Consider the following 25,492-nt stretch of genomic DNA (forward strand, 5'->3'; position numbering starts at 1 on the left):
CAGATTGTGTAGGGTCCCTCAGACCTCTGTCCTGGGTCTGGTACTATTCAATATTTTCATTAATGATTTGGATAACGCAGTGGAGAATATACTTAATAAAATTTGCAGATGACACCAAGCTGGAAGGGTTGTAAGCACTCTGAAGGACAGGATTAGAAAGCAAAGTGGCCTTGAGAAATTGGAGGATTGGTCTGTAATCAAGAAGATTAAATGTATTTAATAAAGACAAGTGCTATACTTAGGAATAACAAAATCAAATGCACAAGTACAAAATGGGGAATGACTGGCGGAAAGATCTGGGTGTTATAGAGTATCACAAACAGATTATGAATCAACAATGTGTTGCAGTTGCAAATAAGGCTAATATTCTGGGGTGAATTAGCAAGGGTGTTGTATGTAAGACAAGGGAGGTAATTGTCCTGCTCTACGTGGCACTGGTGAGGCCTCAGCTGGAGTACTGTGTCCAATTCTGGGTGCCACACTTCAGGAAAGATGTGGACAAATTGGACACACAATGGCAGCAACCCTACAGAACCAAAGTGTTATATTATGAAGACTACCTTTGAAAACAGTAAAAGTGAGAAATTTCTTTAAAATGGAAGCTTTGATTCTACAAAACCAGAACATGTTGCTGAAAGACCTTAACATCATGAAAATTGCTTGTTTCTTTCACTTGAGTTTTCACATGCACAGTGCATGAACCCAAAAGAACTCAGGTTTGCTGATGCTTCTTGACAGCTTCAGGCCCACTGTAAATCCAAATATAACTGTAAAGATAATTTGCCAGTTTAAATATACCAAGTAGCAGGAAAAAATATAGCAAACTAGATTTCATCAACACGATAAATGGTCAAAGCAATGATTCATCTTAACTCAAGAAGAGTTAGGAAAGCGTAAACATCCATTAATAGTTTACAAAAAAAAAAAAAAAACATCATTTGGAGAGATGATTAAAAGAGCTGGGGAAAATAATATGCATATCAGACTGTTAAAGTCTGAATAGGAATGACCAGCAGATTAGGTACCTACTTGTTAAAAAAAAAAAAAATCATGCACAGGGTAATATGGTATTCAGCAAGAAGAAGAGCGGTCCAATCATGAATTCATTGAGACTTTTCACATTACATTTATTGACACTTACATGCTTGCTGATGAATTAATATGATTTATCAATAAAATGTTTGATGGTCAAAAACCAGTGTCTTTTTGATGTGTTTTTAGGAGTATAATGTAATCTGTTATTTTTGTATTGAAGTCTGGGATTTGCCATGAACCTTTTAGACCCTGACACTTCTATCTACCCATGTAAACCTTTACTAGCATGAATAGATCTCTAATTGATGCCCATGGAACTGCTCTTGGTAGAAATTGCTGGACTTAGTTGTCTTTGCAGGATCAGGCCCACAGGAAATAATTCTAAAATCAAGTTTTTTAACTATCAGTATTGCATTAATATTAATAAATTGGTAGACGTACTTATGACAGTTGCCTAAAGCACACATCTGCTGAGTAAAAATAATTTAAAATAATTGGAAATACCCAAATTATATTTGCTGTATGATTTAATAGAATCAGCTTAGTAAATGAGAAGGAAGTAGTATCTGGAGGAAAAAACCAGCCCCACCCACCCCTGATTCATAATCTTCTACACTCAAATCTAGAATCCTCTACCTGACCTCATAGAACTCACTAAAATAGTGTAATATATCCTTAAAATTATTTACATTTGCCAGATATGAACCCTTTCTTTTTATTTTGTTTTTCTCTCTTAGAAAATGTTTCTTATAGTTACAATAAGTTTTTAAATAGTTTACAAAAGGTCTGAAGTATAATTAAAAGAAATAAATGGAAAATGACACATTAAGTCCACTCTCATCAGATCAATATATTTAAAGACTTCCTGTTATACTGCAATTTCCACAGCTCAGTTAAAGCTGAAGTGAAAAAGCATTCTCAGGTTTGATAGTGCTACAGTAACCGCATTTTCTCTTTCTTTAACAGATTATCAATAACTAGCTGTTCACCCACTGGAATGAACACCAATGGCTCAGACGAATACTTCCAATCCACAAATCATGCAGAGCAGACATTCCGCAAGATGGAGAACTATCTCCAGCAGAAGCAGCTGTGTGATGTTCTTCTCATTGCTGGAAATCACAAGATTCCAGCTCACAGGTGGAATTTTCCTTATTTTTACAAGCCTTTATAGCCTGACAGTTCCAAGAGCTCAGATAATGTGAGTTCTCACCTTGTTCCTGATTAGTTATGAACGAATGGTTACAATAATTAACACATCAGCTGAAGACAGTTAAATGATATGATCACAGCTTTAAATTCATTATTGTAAATAGAAAAATTCAAATATGAACCAGTTTCTCTATTTTGCTACAGTCAAACTTTAGAGAGATGAGTGAAGCAAACAGAACAAACATACCCTCTGAAAGAAAATTAGATTACTTAGTTACCCTTTTAACTTCTCTGCTAACCACTGTAAGGATAAAGTCTTAGGGAGAAGATATGTTTCTCCTACACAGACAAATGAATTGTATAATAACTGGCTGAGTTTTTGCTTCCCACTGAGATTATGAACTAATTTAAATCCCCCTAAAATATTTCTATTTCAAGATTGGTTCTTAGTGCCGTGTCTGATTATTTTGCTGCAATGTTTACTAATGATGTGCGTGAAGCGAAAGAAGAGGAGATCAAAATGGAAGGAGTGGACCCAGATGCACTGAAAGCTTTGGTGCACTATGCCTATACAGGTAATTCCTAATCTAATTCTCCAATCCTGTAAAGAAAGGTGAACACTGTCCAGTATGCAAACATTTTTCACCTCATCCATTTTATGTTAGGTCTTAGATATATACTCAATACTGGAAAATATATTTGTGAAGTATGCTATTTACCAAATATGATGACAAAATGAAGATAACCCACAACAACCCTAGCTAGCTCTTATTGTGAGGAAAAATAAGAATATGTCATAGTTACAGGGTAAGCTGTGATTTTGTGTCCTCTGAGTGAACCCCTAAGGTGAAAGTTTTGACTTCATTCATCTCTCTGAAGAGATGGTTCAACCCCTCTGGGACTGGACCTCTGCATGGTAAATTCAATTCAGTCCAGTTACTTCCATCTCAGCTGGGAGAAGCAGACTGTCTTGCTGCATTCTTTCCCTCTTTCCATGAGTCTGCATTGGCATCTCCATCTCGGGACGCTTCTGACAACTGACTCAATCCCTCTTCTTACCTGTGCCAACATCTTTAAGGTTTCAGAATCTACTTAGATCCTAGGTTTGGCTCTGTGGAGAATAAACCTCACTGGAGTGAAGCAGAGGGTGAGGGGGTATTCCCCTATTACTAACTACCCCCATTGTTTCCTTAAGGGACCCCGTGGTATTTTCTCAGACTGTACCTTCTCTTTGCCATTGTTTTGTTTCCTGTTTCTCTCCTCCCCCATCTCCAAAAAGCCTCCTTTGGTTCACCTTTTTGCAGTCAGGCAGAATAATATCAAATAAGTAAACTGAAGTGCATGTGATATATATAAAAATAGACAACTCCCTCACACTCCGTATCTTGCATGAATAGCTTATCCTTTTATTGGACCAATGTCTGTTGATGAAAGAGAGAAGTTTCTGAAGCTGAGGAAGAGCTCTGTGTAACTTGAAAACTTGTCTCTTTCACCAACTGAAGCTGGTCCAATAAAATTATCTCACTCACTGTGTCTCTCTAACATCCTGGGACCAACATGGCTATATCAACACTGCAAGTAGCGTATTCCAACAGATATACAAATATAAAAAGATTCTGTTACTCTGAACTTGATTAGAACATCTGCTATTTTTAATTCAGACACAAAGAAGAGCAATAGTAATTTAAATTAATAAAGGTCAGATTCTACCTGTTGCTTTGCTCATGAAGTTATATGGAAGGAGCATGCTAAGAATCTTTGTGCTTTGGATGGCCCAACAAATGGCCAGGTTCAACTTCAGCAACTCATCTCCTTCAGGGAGAGAAGCACTGGCCCATTCTTGGAACTGGACTAATATAGCAAGGGGAATAAGATATACTCCTTAATGTCATGAAGTAGCCACAAATTTGAAAAATTAACTACTGATGTTTACTTGAAAAAAATTGGTCTAAGATATTTTATGTTAGTAGCAGAGTATTTTCAGGTTTTCTAGTCTACTCTCCCCCCTCTTTTCAGTACAATTGCACCCCAATGTTTACATTAATTACTAATTTGATTCTGAGACCTTAATAGCCAAAAAGACCAAACCAGAGAAGTGTGAATTGTCTTTTTCTTGCTGTTCTGTAATCTGTGGAGAAAAAATGTTGTAAAACAGATTTCTGTTACTCTAGTGTGCAATCCAATTAAAAATATACACAGCATTCAAAGTTATGCAAGCATTGAAAGGCTGCAGACACTAGCTCTTTGGGAGGTTATTCAACTCAGAAGAAAGGTCACTCTGCCATAGATGCTCAAGGAGTTCCTTCTCCCATGCCTGAATCTTGAGAAGGGGGAAAAACAGTCTTCCAGAATGTAGCAGCACACAAATGACCAGAACAACATCCTTGCACAGTCTATGGTACAGAGATAAACTATCTCCCACTGATCCACCATTCATTCCATTCTCCCTTTCTTATACATACACTCTCTCATTGGTTTCAGAGTAGCAGCCGTGTTAGTCTGTATCCGCAAAAAGAACAGGAGTACTTGTGGCACCTTAGAGATTAACACATTTATTAGAGCATAATACTCAAAAACCAGTGGGAGAACACTTTAACCTGTCTGGCCATTCAATGACAGACTTGCGGGTGGCTATCTTACAACAGAAAAACTTCAAAAACAGACTCCAACGAGAGACTGCTGAGCTGGAATTGATATGCAAACTAGACACAATCAACTCAGGATTGAATAAGGACTGGGAATGGCTGAGCCATTACAAACATTGAATCTATCTCCCCTTGTAAGTATTCTCACACTTCTTATCAAACTGTCTGTACTGGGCTACCTTGATTATCACTTCAAAAGTTTTTTTTCTCTTACTTAATTGGCCTCTCAGAGTTGGTAAGACAACTCCCACCTGTTCATGCTCTCTGTATGTGTGTATATATATCTCCTCAATATATGTTTCACTCTATATGCATCCGAAGAAGTGGGCTGTAGCCCACAAAAGCTTATGCTCTAATAAATTTGTTAGTCTCTAAGGTGCCACAAGTACTCCTGTTCTTTTTACTCTCTCATTGGTTTGCTTTGGATGAGACAACTTTCTACAAGCATGAGCCTCCAGAATGGGACATGAAGAACTGTGGCTCATACCTGTTGAGTGGGTCCAACCTTTCTATGAATCATTTCAAAGAGAGTAAAAAATTATTTCATGGCCAATATAAGTAAAATTAAATTTTAAAAAGGTTACTGTGTAAGAAGGGACATTTAAAATGTTTTCCAAGTGCCCATTTTATTTACTGTGTTTTGATATTTACATTAAAGTGCTAAAAATATAGAAGACTGTTTTCATTTTGATTTTCTTAGAACCTGTAGAAATATCTGGTGTTATGTAAAGAGATGATTGTCAAAAGAGAAACTACAGATTTTACACCAATATTCTAATAAATCTCACAACAATGATATAATTGAACAAAATTCATAAGCGTAATTCAAGGAAATGGATGAATGAAATTATTTTATAAAAGTTTAACACATTTTACTTGGTAAAATTAAAAGAAAAATGTGATTAATATAAATTAAATGTAAAAGTCTTTTAAAAGTCAGATATAGGAAAAGCTTTAAATTCATAACTAACATCAGAATTTAAATTAATCTACAGGCATAGTATTTTATTTGAAAATAAATGCATAGTATATAAGCATGAAATAAACTTTCCATGTTGTTAATATTAGTTGACCCCTGCAATACTATGTTGCATTAAACAGAGTCTACCAACCCCCTACCAACTACAAAATTACCAGTTTTCTGGGGTTTGGGTTAGTGGGTAACTCAAACAAGATGCTGTGAATCTCAGGCTAAGATTTCTCCCCATTCTGGCTGTTTCTAGATTTTCCCTGCAGGTCCTCCTCCATCCCAATCCCTTGATTCCTCTTTACAGAGATACACTTTATATCCCTTTATATCCTGGTTAGCAGTACTGACCCAACCTCAGAATGATTAACAAACATATGTCTGTATCTTGACTCAGAATTAGCATGGGGTAGTATATCGGAAGTAGGTTGGTGACAATTAGGGTACGTCTTCACTACCCGCCGTATCGGCGGGTAGCAATCGATTTATCTGGGATCGATATATCACGTCTCGTTAAGACGCGATATATCGATCCCCGAACGCACTCACCGTCGACTCCGGAACTCCACCAGAGCGAGCGGCAGTAGCGCAGTTGACGGGGGAGCTGCGGCCGTCGATCCCGCGCCGTGTGGACCCCAGGTAATTCGATCCAAGATACTTCGACTTCAGCTACGCTATTCGCGTAGCTGAAGTTGCGTATCTTGGATCGATCCCCTCCCCTAGTGTAGACCAGCCCTTAGATAAGAGCCAGTTGCTGACAAATGCACACAGAAGGGTTGTAGGACGACAGCAGGCTCAGTTGCAATCTAGAGTAAAACAGTGGCTATGGAGGGGTGGTGATTCAACCATAATTTCCCCCAGATTTTCCCAATGAGGAAAGACTCATGGGGAAAAAAATGCAAATAGACCCATGGGGTACATCTACACTACAAGCTATGGCTTGTGTACACATAGTCCCAGCTTGTGTACACATACTTGTGCTAGCTCTCATCTGAGCTAACACACCAAAAATAGTAGCGTAGCCATGGTAGCACAGGCAGTGGCTGTGGCGGTACAGGCTAGCTGGCCCAAATACAAAACCTTCTGAACCCTGTGGGTATATACATTGGATGGCAAGCCCATGCTGCTGCCTGTGCTACCATGGCAATGCTATTTTTACTATGCTACCTAGGGTGACCAGATGTCCCGATTTTATAGGGACAGTCCCGATATTTGGGGCTTTTTCTTATATAGGCTCCTATTGCCCCCCACCCCCGTCCTGATTTTTCACACTTGCTGTCTGGTCACCCTAATGCTAGCTCAGATAAGAGCTAGCACGAGTATGCGTATGGGAGCTGGGAATCACGCCCACTGCTCATAGTGTAGTTGTAGCCATAGGTACAAGGGAAGTGAATGGCAAACCAATTAATGCAAAATTTTCTTGATCTAAACCACACAGGTGTTTTAGAGTTAAAGGAAGACACTATAGAAAGCTTGCTGGCTGCAGCTTGTCTCCTCCAGCTGTCTCAAGTCATTGAAGTGTGTTGCAACTTTCTCATGAAACAGCTCCATCCTTCAAACTGCTTAGGGATTCGATCCTTTGGAGATGCGCAGGGTTGCATGGAACTCTTGAAGGTGGCGCATCTGTACACTATGGTAAGATTAATAATACAACCATTTTGAAATGACAGTATGAAGAGCAGGCATGAATACTATATTGGATCTGCAAAATCAATGGGGTGATGGAAAGATGGCCAGGGGTTATTGCAGCAGAACTAGCTGAGTGCAGAGGTATATGGGTGCAGCAATTTCACAGACTGATGTAGAAGCTGTGCTCTCCATTTGCACCCTTGAGATCCAGAGACACTGAGGCTTACTAAGGTACCATGCATCCAGGAACTCAGTGCAGGAGTATCCTGCACAATGCCTAACAAGAAATATGTGCCACAATCCATCCTCAAAAGGAAAATGTAATAGGTGTAATTACTGGGATAAAATTGGGAGCTGATATAAACATTAGAAAGAAACGTTTGATTTTGCTGTTTATATTTTTGACTTGTTATTTAATAACTTGCTGTTATTAAAAAGAAAAAGTATGAACTTTTTATATTTGAAGAAGATACAATACAGCTTGCATACAGTGTCCTTTGAAAAGTCAACAGTATTCTGGTCTAGCGGATGTCAAGGAAGGACAACAGTTCATCTTTACTGACTAACGGCAGTGCAAAGAAAAGTCCAACACTGCTTTCAAGGTCTAGGCAAGCAATAAGAACAATAAGAAAGGTGAAAAAGAACAAGTGAATGAGATTTAGAAAAAAAAATACAAAAAAGTGGCAATTATTATAGCAAAATTAACGTAAGAGGAAACACTCAGAGGAAACAAATAGCAATTTTATTCTCAAACTATGAGCACAAGATATCAACAAATTTTGTAGCAGCATAAAGGCTTCACAATTCTAAAGCCATTTCAGAGATAGAATGCTTTTACATGCGGAAGTAAATTAATTTGGACATGGTGGCAAATGAGGACAAACATCTGGGATGAATTTTAAGTCATGGGTTACAACTTTATTAAATTTAAAGCGGTATTACCCTCCTTGCCAACTATATTCTCACATACCAGGCATTTTAAGTGGTTCCAGTGCAGGGTTACATGGCTCCTACCATATAACCCATAGACTCTCCTCAGCCTAACCCTAGGAGTCAGATCAGTCTTTGAAATCCTACCACTTCATCCGTTTCTCTGCAAGGGGAACAGAGGGTACTAAAGGGGGAACCTTGGCCCCCAAAGACCATAAGGTCTGCCCATTCCAGAAGCACAAGGCCCATCAGCAAAATGTCAGGGTTTTATTTTTTATTTTTTTATTTTTTACACTTCTGGGAACTGTTGCTTTTTTCCTTTTAACATTGGAAACTAGCTACAAGTTGTGACAAACTTACATCCGCACCAAGCACTACATCCTATTCTTATTTAACTCCTCCAGGATGCTCTGAGGAAGGCAAAATACCCACAAGACCTTAGCCAATTTGGCCCCTATGGTAAGAAAAAAATCCTTCCTGACCCCAAAACAGGTCAACCCCACTCCATCTGCAATAACACAGCTCTGAAGCTACCAGTTCAATGTGGGAAGAGTGGGTCTGCTGAAATGGGTCAAAATGAGGCTCCACATGGCCTTGGCTAGGGTTTAAGTTAATGAAAGGGATTCATTAGGGACCAATCACTACCCTCCCTCTCCCAGCTGACCAATGAGTGGCTGGAGACTAAGCAGTGGGAGAGGCCACCTCTGCATCCCCTACTCCTTCCCCAAGTGTGTGTTCTCCTTCTCATTTCTACTGGAATCTCCCAATCACTGCTGGCCCCATCCAGTTTTCCACCCATTAAGGTGCATGATTGGCATGAACAGATTGATGGCACTGTTTGTGTCCCTTTCTATAATATTACTAGAACACATATATACACTTATAGAGTTTGTGGATGATACCAAGGTGGGAGGGGGTGAATGTGCTGTGAAGGATAGGATTAAAATTCAAAATGATCTGGACAAAGTGGAGAAATGGTCTGAAGTAAATAGGATGAAATTCAATAAGGACAAATGCAAAATACTCCACTTAGGAAGGAACAATCAGTTGCACACATACAAACTGGGAAATGACTGCCTAGGAAGAAGTACTGCAGAAAGGGATCTGGGGGTCATAGTGGATCACAAGCTATGAGTCAGTGTAACACTGTCTCAAAAAGCAAACATCATTCTGGGATGCATTACCATGAGTGTTGTAAGCAAGACACAAGAAATAATTCTTCCACTCTACTCTGCACTCATTAGGCCTCAGAGGGAGTATTGTGTCCAGTTCTGGGCACCACTACAGGAAAGATGTGGACAAATTGGAGAAAGTCCAGAGAAGAGCAACAAAAATGATTAAAGGTCTAGAAAACATGACCTATGGGGGAAGATTGAAAAAAATAGGTTTGTTTAGTCTGGAGCAGAGAAGACTGAGGGAGGGACATGATAACAGTTTCCAAGTACATAAAAGCTTGTTACAAGGAGGATTGAGAAAAATTGTTCTCCTTAACCTCTTAAATACTCACATGTATCCGGGAGCTGAGGCTTTCAGAAGAATATAAAATATATCAAGACTCAGGGTAAAGTCAGGAGATTTGACCACACTGCACAGATGTTACTCTCGCTCCCCCTTTTTCCTGCTACCCAGCTGGAGCAAATCTCAGCCTCCAGAACTGGCTCCTGTTCTTGTTTACAAAATGAATGCATGGTGCTGGCGAAGTGGGGCAGAGAAAAACGCTGCAAGCCCTATATCACCCAGTCCCTAAGTGCTTAGAGGCAAGAAAGGAAACCTGCACCTTCTGGAACTAGTTTAGGAATAAATTTAAAAGAAAATTTGTTTTAAAGTAGATTGAACCTGTCTTACAAAAATTTTGGGGGTAACACTGCACACGCCCTGAACTTCAGGGGAAAGGACTGAATAAAAGGTTCTGATTTTGGCCCATCGCCAGTTGAAACGTAAAAATATCCAAATTAAGGGAGCAATTAATAAAGGCTTATTGCAAATAGAGAAATTGCTTGCAATATGAGCTAACAGTAAACAGATTAAAAAATCAGCTACAAAAAAGCAAACCTGAGAACTTCTGTTCAATTACTTTAGTTATTGATGCAAAGTATTAACAATTTCCTGCCTGGTATCTCTCCCAGCAGATGAAGCCTGTTCTGATAAACAGCTTGCACTATTTTTGTAACTTAAAGTGGATTTGTCTTCCTGTTCCTATTCCCTGGATATCACAACATTAGAGCAGGATGTGTATTAAGGACCAAAGTGAACACCTCCTTTAAACCCCCAATACTGCTATTTTTATATCTATTTTAAATACAATAACTCTTTTCAAGTTTAATAGTAATAAAGTCTCTAACATTACTATAATAAAATCTATAACATATTACTTCCCACAAACAAAATGCATGATATTTTCAGCTTTGAAAATGTCTTCATCTCCTTGTTCCAGGTTGCATTATATTTTCAAATATGATATATTACTTTATGTAATTATAGATATTAATTTATCCATTGAATGCAAACATACCTGGCTACATGTGTACAACAAAGAATATCTTTAATTTATTTTCCTTACTGTTGACTTGTAATTAGACTTCCCGAAGTAGTGTTTTTTGTGAAAATAAAAATATTGCTTTGAATGAAAGATTTTAGGACACCAAGATTCATGGCAAAATCCTGCAGTCCATGGAGAACTGTACCTGAGAAAGAACTGCAGGCCTGGGTCCCCAAGTATTTTAGATTTTAGTAGGAGAAATGTGTAACCAGAACTGAATGAATTTCCATTGTTCATAGAATATCAGGGTTGGAAGGGACCTCAGGAGGTCATCTAGTCCAACCCCCTGCCCAAAGCAGGACCAATCCCCAGACAGATTTTTGCCCCAGATCCCTAAATGGCCCCCTCAAGGATTGAACTCATAACCTGGGTTTAGCAGACCAATGCTCAAAATAGGTTGAGCAGGGAATAGGTTTTTAATCTGTTTACTGTTAGCTCAAAATGAGCTGTCTAACAAAAGGTATTGTTAAAGATAAATTTTATTTTCTCTTGCTATCTTGTCTGCCATTAGTAGTACAAATATGTGGTCAAGACTTGGCACAGTTTTCTGCAAAAGAATGCTGAGGTAAGAACTTGGTGTGTTTAAGAAATTTGCATTCATCAGTTTCTAACCAGCAATAAATTGGACACTCAAACTGATTGTATGCATTCTATTCCAGGCTTAACAGTATAATTTAGCTCTGATTTTCAATCTTAAATTGTTTTAGAACAACATATAGTCTTTGTGTAGACACTATGCTGGAATGGGGCTGGGGGGGGGAGGTAGCCAGTACTGCTTCCTCTTCTGAAACTGGGGCAGCATCAAGCCTCCTAAACTGGGTGTAGGGTAATTTCCTTCTTCTTTTGCATGTGCTTGACAATAGATACAGATTAATGGATTACAGAGAGATAAAGTCTCAAGTTAAATCAAGATAGAAAAGCACATACACGATTTTTAAAGATAAGTCATTTAAATCAGTGGTTCTCAAAGCCAGTCCACCGCTTGTTCAGGGAAAGCCCCTGGCGGGCCAGGCCGGTTTGTTTACCTGCCGCATCCACAGGTTTGGCTGATCACAGCTCCCACTGGCCGCAGTTTGACGCTCCAGGCCAATGGGGGCTGCGGGAAGGGCGGCCAGCACATCCCTCGACACGTGCTGCTTCCCACAGCCCCCATTGGCCTGGAGCAGCGAACCGCGGCCAGTGGGAGCCGCGATCGGCCAAACCTGCAGATGCGGCAGGTAAACAAACTGGCCCAGCCCGCCAGGGGCTTTCCCTGAACAAGCGGCAGACCGGCTTTGAGAACCTCTGATTTAAATAATCTGGATTTAAATCACTCCATTTTGATTCAGAGCATAAGAGGGAGTCAAAAATCCTGGATTCTATTCCTGATTTTGTCACTGACTCACTGTAAACTTTGGACAAATCACTTACAGACTCATTTTCAGAAGTACTTCGTAACCATGCTTCTCATGCAGCTGAAACTCAGGTCATTGATCTCTGTAAAATGGGTGTAACTTGCAGGGGTTATGAGAGACCTAGAGTATTGTTTTACTTCTAATCTTGGATGAAAGATCATATTAATAGTAAAATAATCTTTAATAATCCCTCTATAAATTAAGAATGAATCATTCAATCTGAGTGTTTAATGCTCACAAAAGTGAAGAATTTATATCTCTCTGGAGCTGGGTGCTCTTTAGGCATATGGCGTACAATCTTCTCTAAATCGTTGTTAATGAACTTCACCACTACTGCACTTCTGTCCCTGGGCCTCTCTTTGAGCAGAGTGTGACAACTAAGCCAAAGTGTTTGGAAAGTTTGTTCACAACATAGCACAACGATAAAAAAAATCACTACCCTGTAATTCTGCTTCTTTGAAAATGTCACCACCCAAGATTCTTGTCCTGGGGCCTCAGCTTTCTAGTGCCAGACTGGTCAGAGATCTCCAAGGTATTAGATTGTTGACACTGACAGTTGGGTATGAGCTCCTCCCCTGGGTTCCTTTCCACGTCTGCCTCTTCCCCCTCTAGAACCTTAAATACACTCCTGAGGGAGCACCCCTAAAATTGCCAACTCACCAGGTTGCCTTTCCTTGCCACTGCTGATGTATCACAGGACAACAACTGAGCCTGCTAGGTGCCAGTGTGCTAAGGCAGGAAAAAACATAGTTTTTCTTCTACCTAGTATTGAAATGCCAAGGCAACTATGATGATGTTTGAAACCTCTCATGCATGTCAGCCCTCCATGCCTCTGATGAGGGAGTGACCAATGGCTTGAGAGAGATGGAGCTGCCGAAAAATAGTTAATTTCCTCAAAAGAACTGGAGTAGCCATGGAAAAAAAAATCCAGCCCACAGTTCTTGTGGGGGAGCTCCTTTGCTAACCATAAATGGACTGAGTGACAGAAGATTCTAGAGGGAGCTGAGGCAGCGATAATTGGAATGGAAGACATGGCTCAGACCCAAATGCCAGTGTCTCAGAGAACAAAGATGTAAGATCCAGGGGAATTCTAACCTATCTTGTTAGTACTGGTGTCCTATTATTTATGTATTACAACAGTGTCCGGAGGCCCAGTTTGGATTGGGGGCTCATTGTGCTTTGCTCTGAAACAGTCCCTAGCCTCTAGATCTATCCTGTTCATACACTATCTTTAAAGAAGGCTAAAGTCACAAAACTCACTTTGATATCTCACTTAAGTCATAAGTCACTGTCTGGAATTCACAAGTGAAAGGTTAGCATACAATCTTAGTACAAATCCTCTAGATCTTTTCTATGTAGTTCTCAATTGCATTCTACATTTCAAGTTATCTATTTCTTTTTAGGCATGAAAAACAACTTCTTAAAGAAATTAATTTTGGCTGTACTTAAGAAACCATGTTAGATTCAGTAATCTGTAGAACATTGTCTAGATTCTATTAGGGAGCAGGCATACAACCCATGCAAAAATGCATTCTCTGCTCAAATATTGTATCAAGGTGTCAATAACATGAGTTCATTGAAATCTATTCCTTTCTAGGAACATTTCACAGAAGTGATACAGAATCAGGAATTTCTTTTGCTTCCTGCTAGTGAAATAGCAAAACTCCTGTCTAGCGATGACATCAATGTACCAGATGAAGAAGCCATATTCCAGGCTTTAATGATGTGGGTGAGACATGATTTGCAAAGCAGGCAACGAGACTTAGGAATGCTCCTCTCTTACATTAGACTGCCACTACTCCCACCACAGGTATATGACTGTACAGTAACAGGTAATAGCTTTAAATCACTACCCTCGCAAAACCTTTCCTCGATGTGACGTACCAGGGTACAATCCAGACCAGTAGGGGGCTGTGTCACCCCACCTTACAATCTTGGGTGCCTTGCAATGCTTTGCTGAAATAGCTCCCACCTGGGCCACTCAGAAACAGCCTTTTCAGTATTCAAGCCAAACCCTGAAGGTCTGTATGCCAGCCACCTTACACTGTGGCATTCACCACCTTTGGTTATTCTGCAGAGTGACCCCAACACACACCCCAGTCTCAGATTTTCCCACAGACATGTATGTCCTGCTCAGCCCTCTCCGGAACAATACACATATTTTAAATCTGTTATTCCTTTAAGGGAATAAAATCCCAGTTTATTATCTCAAATAGTTATTCAGACTCTTCAATTTGAACACATCAGATTATTGTGATGCTCTGTACCTTAGGGGAACCCCCTGAACCCCCATGTTCATCCTTATAATATGATTGTGTGGTAGCCAATGCAAAGTTTGTCATGTCGGGTGTTTTCAGAAGGCTCATGATGCACTGAGCATTGTTGTTTCAGTAATCTTATAGGTTGTAATTTCACGTATATAGTTATGAGGCTGAAAATGTGTCCTTATAGCTTAAAACAAGCCCAGGCAAAACTCTCCAGGAGCAGAGGGGCAGTTCACACCTCATCAGGGCATGTATGGGACAAAACCAGCCCAGCCCAGGAACAAAGGACACTGGCCTAGGCAGCAACAAAGGATCTGTTGGACTCTCGAGTGAGTCACCCCCCTTCCCTTGGTCAGTTTGGGATTACGATGAGGTAATGCTCACCTGACTCTGAAGGGGGGGGTGGGGCAGCAAAGCCAAGAGGGAAGAAAGAACATGATAAAAGGGAGAGACATTTGCCCTGCAGTCTCTCTTCCACCTCCATCTACAGACACCACCACCAAGCGACTGAAGTGCTGATCAAAGGGGAGAGCCTGGCTGTAGGGCAACCAGCCAGCCTAGGTGAGAAGCATTTAAGTTTGCAAGGGCACTGAAAGTGTTAAGATCAGCTTTGACTTATAATCACTTAAAATCTATCTTTTGTGGTTAATAAATGTGTTTGTTTATTCTACCTGAAGCAGTGCATTTGGTTTGAAGAGTGTCAGAGACGCTCCTTGGGATAACAAGCCTGGTACATATCAATTTCTTTGTTAAATTGACTAACTTGTATAAGCTTGCGGCATCCAGCGGGCATAACTGGACACTGCAAGATGGAGGTTCCTAGGGTTGTGTCTGGGAACGGAGATATTGGCTAGTGTCATTCAGTTGCACAATCCAAGCAACCGCTGGCCAAAAGTGCTCACTCACGTAGCTGGGAGCAGCTTACATGCCAGAGGCTGTGCGTGAACAGCCTGGGAGTGGGGGTTCTCATAGCGGAGCAGGGTAAGTCTGGCTCCCAGAGTCGAGGATTGGAGTGATCTAGCAGATCACCAGTCCTGATAACACCAGGGAACGTCACAATTAGATAAAGCAGTAAAAAGTTTATTAACTATGAAGAAATTGATTTGAGTATAAGTAATGATGCATAAAAATCAGAAGTGGTTACAAGAAAAGAGAGATATTTATTAATGCCCAACTATATCAGATTCAAGCAAAGTTTCTTACCACATGCTCCAGCAAATTATTGACCAAAATCTGAGGTCAGAACCGCTCACCCAGAGTCCAGCAGTCTCTTCAGGTGCAGTGAATGTGATAGACAGGGGAGTAAAAGTTTGTCCCTCCTTTTTATAGATTCAGTCCCCCTCTTGAAAAATATTTCCAGCTGGGCACTAAGAGACAAAGAGTCTATGTGGAAGGATGTTCCCTGCTGGCTTTTTCTCATCTGATTGAGCCTTCTTTGTTTCCCTCCCAGCTTGATGACTCTGTTTATTGCTTAAGTGCAAATTAAGGCAAGCACACGTTCCTTTGTCTAGGACATTCCTATTTGCTGATTTCTGTTTGGGCTGGGCTGTGGTGTTTGAAACATGTGTTAATAACAATATACAGGTAAATCTTATAACTTTACATAAAATGTTGCCACAAATATTTTATCAGGATTATACTGACCAGCAAATTATGAGTTTTTAAATGATGCCTGAAAATACATACTTTGTACAAAGATTACAATAGTGTGTCAGTGTTAATACAGGGGAATATTCTGTCACTGTCACACACACACACACACTATTTACAGTTTTGGGAAATAGCATATTTCTATACTAAAAAGATTTGATATTTTGGTAAACGGCCAAGTAAATATTATTGATTTGCAAAGGTCCAATAAACATAAAAAGGATATCATAAGGCCAATGTAGTTATTCGTGCTGAAAATCTGCCCATTTTTAAAATACCAATCTACTGCATATCTACCTGAAATGTAGTGAGTGCTTTGTTGTATTTTCTCATCTAGTAACAGAAACTTGGATATCCTACAAACTCACTATCTTAAAATCGCAAACCAGTTTGAAGACTGAATAATTTTTAAAACACCCAAAACTTTTATTGTCCTTGAATTTTAGCACCATAGCACACAATATAGAAACCAGCCGTATACATTTCATTACGTGCATCATTACTCAACCTTTAACATTGAAATGGACACTTTATCAAAGGGAGTCACAGAGACAGCTGTACAATTCTGTAGTGAGCTGACATCTTATTACAGCTTTGTGATGTTTGTGGTATGAGACTGTCAATACATCCCAACATCAAATGCAATGAAATGTGTTGCAATGCATTACATGATATGCATTGCCAGGATATCACTTCATAATTATTTTATGGCTTTCTGATTCTCTAATATTTTTACTCTCTTCATTTCAACCATGCTAGTTGGTCAGAATCAGGGGCCGTTCCTCTTTCCTTCCTAGTTTTGTAAAGGGTATGAGGGGGACCCTTGTCAGTCTGATCTGCAGGTCAGAATATGAAGCGCTGATCAAACCTAGATTCCAACACTGCATGTAGGTTCCCAAAGAGCATAAGGTTCTACAGTTGCAGGCTGGATATCGATATTGCATATATTTCATTTTAAAAAGACATACAGACTTTTAATTAGTTTCTCTATTAGTAAAGTTGCCTCCTTTATTATAATGGATGAGCTTTTGCTTCTAGTCATGTCAAAAGGAGTTTTGCCATTGACTTCAATGGGAGCAAGATTGTGGTGTTCATATGAGTAAATAAAAACCTTTTAAAGATTTTATTTTCTTATATTTATATTATGTATATACATTATATTTTTTACATTATATATTCTTATATTTACATTATTTTGCATCAGATAATTTATTTGGACTATGACAAAGCTCAAATGAAAGATGGACCCAAGATAATTAGATCTGTGATTTTGTTTCAGATATTAAGTTGTATCCCATCTTTTATTATTTAAATGAGTATAGATCAATCTGTTTTATTTCTCAGTTACTGGCAGATCTTGAAAATAGCCCAATGTTCACGCATGACCTTGAGTGTCAGAAACTTCTTATGGAAGCTATGAAGTATCATCTCCTACCGGAAAGAAGGTCCATGATGCAGAGCCCTCGAACTAAACCTAGGAAGTCTACAGTGGGTGCACTTTATGCTGTGGGAGGCATGGATGCTACTAAAGGCAAGTTTGGAAGTTTTTTCAGTTATTTTAGGAACACCCAGATAATAAGTGACAAAGCAGTAATAGGGTTATTAGAAAGTTTCTAAACACAGAAATTTAGGGATGAAAGAATAAAAGATCCGCTCACTCTGTGCTCTGCCTTCTAGCAGGAAGACCCACAGTTGTAAGTAATAGATTAACATCTCAAAGTTTAGACTTCAGGTTCAATTCAGATGAGCACTCAAAAATTTAGAGGTTTATAGCACAATTTTTCTGAAAAAACAATGAGAAGAAAATTACACTATTTCCTACATGTGGCCAGTTTGGAAATACTGTGAAACAATCTTTTGTATATTGTTCTGGAACTTCGAGCTCCAGTCTCAACCAAATCCTGAAAGATGAGAGGGAAAAATATAGAAAATTAAAAAAAAATCCTCAATATTATTGGACCATTTAAAAAGTATCATTTATTAGTGCTTCTAAACAAAGCAAATCCCATCTTTAAAGTAAGAGAACCTTTCATTAGATCCCTTTAAGGTGCAATGAACCCTTTTCTTCCAACCAGCCGGACAAGAACCCAAAGCATACAGGGTTCCCACACCTGAAGTCATGTTCAGTCACTATGGCATGTACACAACCAAAAAAAATCAAGGAAATATCACTTAGCAGTTTCTTTTCACAGTTTGCATCCTATTCTTTAATGATTTACTATGAATTATACATAGAAATGTCATTCAACAGCATTCTGTGACTAAGCCTTTTCAAACTACTAAAAAGAGGCCGGAAGTTCAGGTTTATGCGGACTGTAATACTTTTATGTATGTCACTTTAAAAATGGAATACTTCATACATTAGGGAACATGCTAATTAATGTTCTGCAAAAACCTTACCCTCACATCTACAGTGCATGAGCCTGGAAATACAATTATTCCAAAATGTCATAGGGCTATGTCACAGAGCTCCCACTCTTCAGAAAATAAGCAGCACGATAGGATGTTATAATTAGTTTCAAGACTAGTGATTCGCTCCTTTATTACATTTTGCTGCATGTAATGACTATTAATAGCATTTCAAGACAGTTGCCCATTCCACTTTTAGGTTTTAAAAAGTATTACATATACTGAGTGAGTTCCTTTACAATTACAGCTCACCTCCTAAACATCAAATATCCATAACAGCTAGTGTTATGAAGAGCAAGAAAAATGGTTAGCATGATTGATTTGTGTTTCCTGAAGAGTCTGAAATAATTGCAACTCTACAGTCTTTTAAATGTGAAACACACATGATGGCAACTATCACTAGATAAAGGAAAGAAACTGAGGCTCTTTCCTGAAGTCAGTTTCATCAAACAAAATTATATTGTAATGTCTGAATTGATATCTGTGTTTTGGTGAACAATATTAAGCATTAATGAACTGTGTAAATCATCTGCTACCAAGAACTGGAAGCTTAAAGATAAACTAGTTTTTTTCCCTCCCATCAAAAGAAAAAAAATTCCAATTTGTTTTCCAAGCAAGTACTATAAAAAGAAAGGACATTTTTAATGAACATGTGTACTTCCCATCAGTGACTCTTTTTACTCATTATCTTGGAAAGAATCCATTTGTTTGAACTTTCCCCTTTTGATGGTTAGGAAGTCAGTATTTCCTCACTTCCCCACTTTCCCATGACAGCTCTGACTCACATCTTGAGCCTGCATTGGATTTGTAAGATAAAATCAACACCTAACTACTGTACACTAGTACAACAACATGGGGAATGGGAGTAAATTGTCACCTCTACCAATAATGCACTTCTGTTAGGAGAACAAAAAAACCCAACCCCCCACCCCCGCCAAAAAAATAAAAAAAATCTGTGGTACCAGGCATACCTAGTACTATTCATATTTATCAGAGGATATCATGAAACAGCTTAAAGAAAGATCAAAAGTAGGCTTATTTGCTGAAATTTTCAGAGGCACCTAGGTTCCCAAATCCCATTGAATTTGAATGGGTGTTGGGTGCTTAACTCCTGTAGGCTCCTCTGAAAATTACAGCTGGTATGCACAGATACACTTTACATAGTTAATGTAATTTCACCTACTTTTAAAATTAGTGGGTTGAATGTTTCTTTAAATCTTTTGAAATAATCAGACTGGAGGACTTTGGGAAAGCTCACCCATTAGGAGAGCAGAACAAACAGGTAGGGGTCAAAGAAATGAGTGGTAAATAGGCAAACAAAATGAAGAGAGCAGTGAAAGAGGTAGTGAAAGGGATATACAAATTCAGAATAAAAGGAGAGATTAGGGAAGATGAAGAATGTTTAAAACTAGGAAAGTGGAAAAGATCAGAAGGGAAAGAAGGGGGGAAGCCAAAATATAAAAAGACAAACCATTTAAAAATGTTATTTTAAACTTCTTGATCTTGTTAGTTCCATTGCCCCACTATTCCTCCAATGTATTTGGATCAGTATTTCCAGATAGGGTCTGGTAGGCAGCAATGCTTTCCATGGTGTTAGTCAGAGCAGTAGGGATTAGTCAGATTAATTTCAAGAGTCACTGGATTTTGAAAAGCATGCAACAGCCACCAGAAGGAGATAAAAAGAGAACATTAGATATTGTTCTGGTTATTTCAATACACTTAACAAGCACAGTGGTGGAGTCACTCCCGACTGGATTTGTGAGAGTACTATGCAGCAAATTCTAAACCTTCTTTCCAGTTTCTTCCTGCTGCTGTGTTGGTGCCATAAACCATACTTTAATTGCTAATTACAGCTCTGTGGTACTTGCCTTCACTTCTATCAAAATTAGTAGATTTTATTCACATTAGGGGACAGGCAGAAAATCAATTTGCTTTTTCCATATGGTTGTCTTCAGGACCACGTGAATGAATCCACCCAATCATGCTAGAAGGGATCTTCGGACTCATAGGTATGATTAACAATTGCCTCCTGCCTACCTTAGTTATTGGGCAGTGGCCTCCCTGATGTGTTAAATCAGCACTTACGGAAGCAACAGCAGCTACTGAATGACAGTCAGGAGCCATTGCTTTGAAAAGTGTAAATTTTGACTGGCATGGAGTCAGGGTCCTAATAATAGAGGTAGAAAGGAATCTTTCACTAAAAGCATTACAAAAAACACAGCAATGTAAAAAGAAAAAGTGAAAACACAGATCATGTATTATTGCAGATTTGGGATTATTTCAAGGCCATGACGTGGTTGGAATTCGTGGTAACTAGCAGTGTGCAAGCACATAATTTTACCTTGTGTGTTTTTAATAAAGTAAAACGTACATCATAAATGTTCTGGATGCACATGCAGGATTCATATACATTCGTAAATATATTAAAGGGCAGATATTTAAACATGGCATCTGCAATTTTTCTTATGGTTGTGACAATTTAAGTACAAATATTGCTAGGCACCACAGTGCCCTGAAAGATCATACTCATAAGGAAATGAAAAGAAGAGAACCTCATAATACCTGAATAACTCATCAATTTAACAACTTTGCAAAATTAACGATAGCCAAAACATTTGTTTACATCTAATCCTGAAGTCTCTAGTGCTTGATTTACTTTTATATGCCTGACAAAGCTATACCAATGCATTTAATGCGGCTGTCTCAGTAAATCCACAATTTTCAACCTAAGAACTAGATCTCAATTAGAGTCAATGCACAGCATTGTCAAAGCCTTCAAATTTCGAAATGGTATTTGTGAGGGGGGGATGGGTTGGGGGTGGAGAGGGTGTTGGAATAGAAACTACTGAATGTTAAACACTAAGGACCATCTGTTATTTAAAGTTTTGATAATTATGCTTTTAACAGGTACCACTACAATTGAGAAATATGACCTTAGGACAAACAGTTGGATACAAATTGGTACCATGAATGGTAGACGATTGCAGTTTGGAGTAGCAGTAATTGACAACAAGCTCTATATTGTGGGAGGAAGAGATGGCCTGAAAACCTCCAATACAGTTGAATGTTTCAATCCAGCTACCAAAGTTTGGACTATAATGCCTCCTATGTCAACTCACAGACACGGCTTAGGTAAGAGTTAGAGTTACTGTACAATATACATTGCACCACATTTACAGATTAATACTACTGGTTTTAAGGATGATAAATGTAAATGCTAACTGTTGCCATAATTTTTTAAAATATTTACCAATACAAAGCAATGGTTTATACAGGATATTTTTCAAATCCAGCTACTTTCCCACTGCTATAAAATCCTTCCTTGTTATTATCCTAACAAACTTGCACTGGCCTTTCAATGCTAATTTTGCTCTGAACATTTACAAAAATATATACAAAGGTAAAAGTAACAAATTAGTATGAAAATCTAAAATCCCATTGACAATCTAAGGGACCTATTTGCAATACACGATGGACTTTGCAGATGCCATTGACTTCAATTAGCATTGGGAGTGCTCAGCACGTCTGAAAATAAGGACCTATAACACTGGCAAATATATTTAATTAAATATAAGTGTGCAAAGACTAATATATTTACAAACACTTACATCCTATAATCAACACACTTTACAGCACCCAATGAATTTGTCCTTTCAATTCTATTGAGAAAAATATTCTTCTACTTTACCTTCTCCCATTGAGAGAAAGCTTATACAACTTAATATGCCTTCGGACTATATCCCTCTATAGATCTTTAATAACTATGTGAAATCAACAGTAATCATACAATTGTGTATTCCCATTACAGAATAACAAAAACAGGGACAATTTTAAGGCTGGGTGGGCAATATAAGCAGGATTTTAAAAGGTAGAAAATCCTTCTTTGTAGAAAATTGTAGCATGTGAATTGAGAGGGACACAATTCTAGAAACATGTATTTCATGAAAATCTTTGAGCTGTTCACGAAGATAATCATTACAGTAAACACAATAAGAATAATAATTTAAAAAGTCAAATGACTGATGACGTTAGATTCATAACCATTCAAGCAGGTTTCATGGCATGTATTACCTTTCCACCAAGTACTCTGTACTGACATCACAGCTTAAAGTGCTCTTTCAAGTCTGTCAACTTCGCAACTATTTGCTTTGATAAGACAAGCAGGAGCTATATATATATATTACATAAAACAGGTGAAATCCTAGCCACAATTAAATCAATGGGAGTTTTACTATTGACTTCAATTGGGCAGGATTCACCCAATACATAGACTATAATGTTAAAAACCAAATGCTTAAAGTTAGGTTCCTAAATCAGCCTGATTTTCAAAGCTGTCTTGAACCTATAGCTCCTATTAGCTTCAGTTAGATTTTGTGTCTTTGAAAATCAGGCCATTTATATTTAGGTCTGTAAACATGGATTTAAAAGCCTAACTTTAGGCATCCAGATTCAAATGAAACAAACAAAAACTAAACATACTATAAAGCATTCTAAACAATATGAAGGAAAAGGAAATGAGAAAACTCAAAGGCTTCATAGAAGCTGAATGAACTTGTTCCTGTACCTAAATGCACAGCATCAAATGCAAAGCTTATGTGCAACTTCTAAACATATTAATAAATACTACTACTGCTACTACTAACCTGAAGGGTTCAGTACAAATGGAAATGGCCAAACCCTGAAGCGGGAAGTGTCCATGTTAAAACTGCTTCCCTGTTTATCTTTGAGTGAAAATCAGTGTTTTCCCAGCAGAAAAACTATATTTGCATAAAGTGTATGTGACTTTCATTCTGCTCAGTGTCATGTAGATTTTATATGAGGTGATTTTTCTGTAAAGACATTTTTAGAGAAATGAAAAGCCATAACTATAGCAGGCAATGAATATTAGTTACTGAAATGTTCTGATGTCAGACTTATCTAATTTTGTCTCTAATTCTATTTTTCAAAGGCGTAGCAATGCTTGAAGGACCAATGTATGCTGTTGGCGGTCATGATGGATGGAGTTATCTTAATACAGTAGAAAGATGGGACCCCCAGGCACGGCAATGGAATTACGTTGCTAGCATGTCAACTCCTAGAAGCACAGTGGGGGTTGCAGCATTAAATAGCAAGTATGTAAACAGACAAGCTGAAGGACTGGGGGTGGGTTGGAGGGTTGTTTACTTACTTTTGCTCAGCTATGTGGTGTGACAATTTACTTCCAATATTTAATAACTTCTTCTCTGAAGAGAACTTAAGATTGTATAATAGCAGAAAGACATATCATCCCAGACCACACAACCTCAAAAAATTATTGTGGTAAATATCCTTTCAAATTTTCCCTTCATAAATTGTATCTTTATAGTATTTTAGCTATTCATAGTTACACTAATTTGAAATGATACCACAGTCATTTCAGAATTTTAGATTTTGGTCTTTTGCTCTATTAGCTTTTTAAGAAATGTTTTCATTTTACTTCTACCTTCTAAAATCAGCAATAGAGTGCTGGTACAATGTCTAGAAGGAGGCACAAGCTGAAAGCAATACTTGCCCACAAAGTAAATAACCATTGTAAACCTAACCCCCATCACCCCCTTCACTAGCAAGTCCAAAATAAGAATAGAACAAGAAACAAAGGGAAAAAATACTCAATACAGAGAGAAGGAAGGAAAAGTTTTAATCATCAGGTTTGAAATAATTTATCTCCCCAGAGCCATCGTTTTTAATCTTGTCAGTGTTTATATAGCCTTTCTTCCATCTAATCTAGACAAATTGAGTTCCATGCGGTTTATTGTTCCTGGGTCTTTCAGATGATAATTTAAAATGGATGTTCTGTGTATGTTTCAGAGACACTACAGATCCCCAGGAACTTTGCACAAAAGTAGACATTCTATCCATGCATCTTGGGCTAAAAATTGCCCCTCCTCCCAGTATTGTGTAGTGAGCCACACTTTATTTTCTTCTATTTTCCAATTTAATAAGGGGCTGCAGCATTTCAGCATTGGTGGAGCAATTCCTAAATCGGTATACAATAGGATCAATTTTATCCTCCATTCCCCACACACCAGTCAGGAAGCAAATTGGAAAACCAGCTGCTTTTGGAGAGAGGGGTTTCGTTCTATGGAAGCCTCTAGGTATGATGTTTTGTGGGGCATGGATGAGCATGAAAAGGTCCCCTAGTTCACACCCCTCTGCATCCCATGTTGCCAAATCCATTTATATAGCTTTCAAATTCAAGCAAAATTATAACCCAAAATATGCAATGGCAGAATGAAGCTGGCAAATGACCTTAAGAGTTTAATATATATGTTTACTCAGAACATTTAGAGAAGCAGAACTAGCTATTCAAGCCCATTTTATCACAGAGGAAATACCTTGCAGACATCCTCAGTATAAATTTTACAAGAAACTCCTCTTAGTGTCTTCTACATTGATATGCAGGAAATCCCCTTTGCTAAAGAGGAAATCCAGCCCCATGATGTCTCAGGCCTAAAGCAATCCTGCAACAGGCTGCCTGGCTCCAACCTGACCTAATTTATGTCTGTTAGTTTTGTGAGGTAATCTACTGCACAACAGGGGATATGATGAGATCAACTGTGTTTCATTTAGCTCCTACTAATGCCCTCCAACTTTGTGAAAGGCTTCCATGTAGACTTTTAAAGACTAATCTCCTTTGTTTCCCCAGGATCTATTGTTTTAAAGCAGTGGTACTGAAATTAGAATATTTGACCATCAATTATTAACCACACCAGAAAACATTTTAATGGAGTTTCAGTACACACAATGTGTTTTGCCCAAGGAAACACCTAGGAACAATACAAGTTTATAATGGTATTTGGTCTTTCCCCCTCAGAAAAAGGGAGAGGTACATCTTATATTTAATTTTTAAAACATGCCCA

The 25,492-nt window shown here is 38.4% G+C and overlaps 1 protein-coding gene across 1 annotated transcript in view; it reads left to right on the forward strand.

The window, feature by feature from the left end:
- The window catches only part of KLHL4 (kelch like family member 4), a 90,835-nt gene that overhangs the window by 59,490 nt on the left and 5,853 nt on the right, over positions 1 to 25,492 (forward strand). Inside the window, exons 2-8 of the mRNA XM_024195109.2 lie at positions 2,002 to 2,175; positions 2,626 to 2,762; positions 7,238 to 7,434; positions 13,889 to 14,101; positions 17,550 to 17,736; positions 21,522 to 21,746; positions 23,563 to 23,725. Of these exons, the coding sequence (XP_024050877.2) occupies positions 2,002 to 2,175; positions 2,626 to 2,762; positions 7,238 to 7,434; positions 13,889 to 14,101; positions 17,550 to 17,736; positions 21,522 to 21,746; positions 23,563 to 23,725 (1,296 nt within the window). The remainder of the gene's footprint in view (positions 1 to 2,001; positions 2,176 to 2,625; positions 2,763 to 7,237; positions 7,435 to 13,888; positions 14,102 to 17,549; positions 17,737 to 21,521; positions 21,747 to 23,562; positions 23,726 to 25,492) is intronic.

Source organism: Terrapene carolina, unplaced genomic scaffold (genome assembly GCF_002925995.2).
Source record: "Terrapene carolina triunguis isolate 2854851 unplaced genomic scaffold, T_m_triunguis-2.0 Scaffold131, whole genome shotgun sequence".
Classification (NCBI taxonomy): domain Eukaryota; kingdom Metazoa; phylum Chordata; order Testudines; family Emydidae; genus Terrapene; species Terrapene triunguis.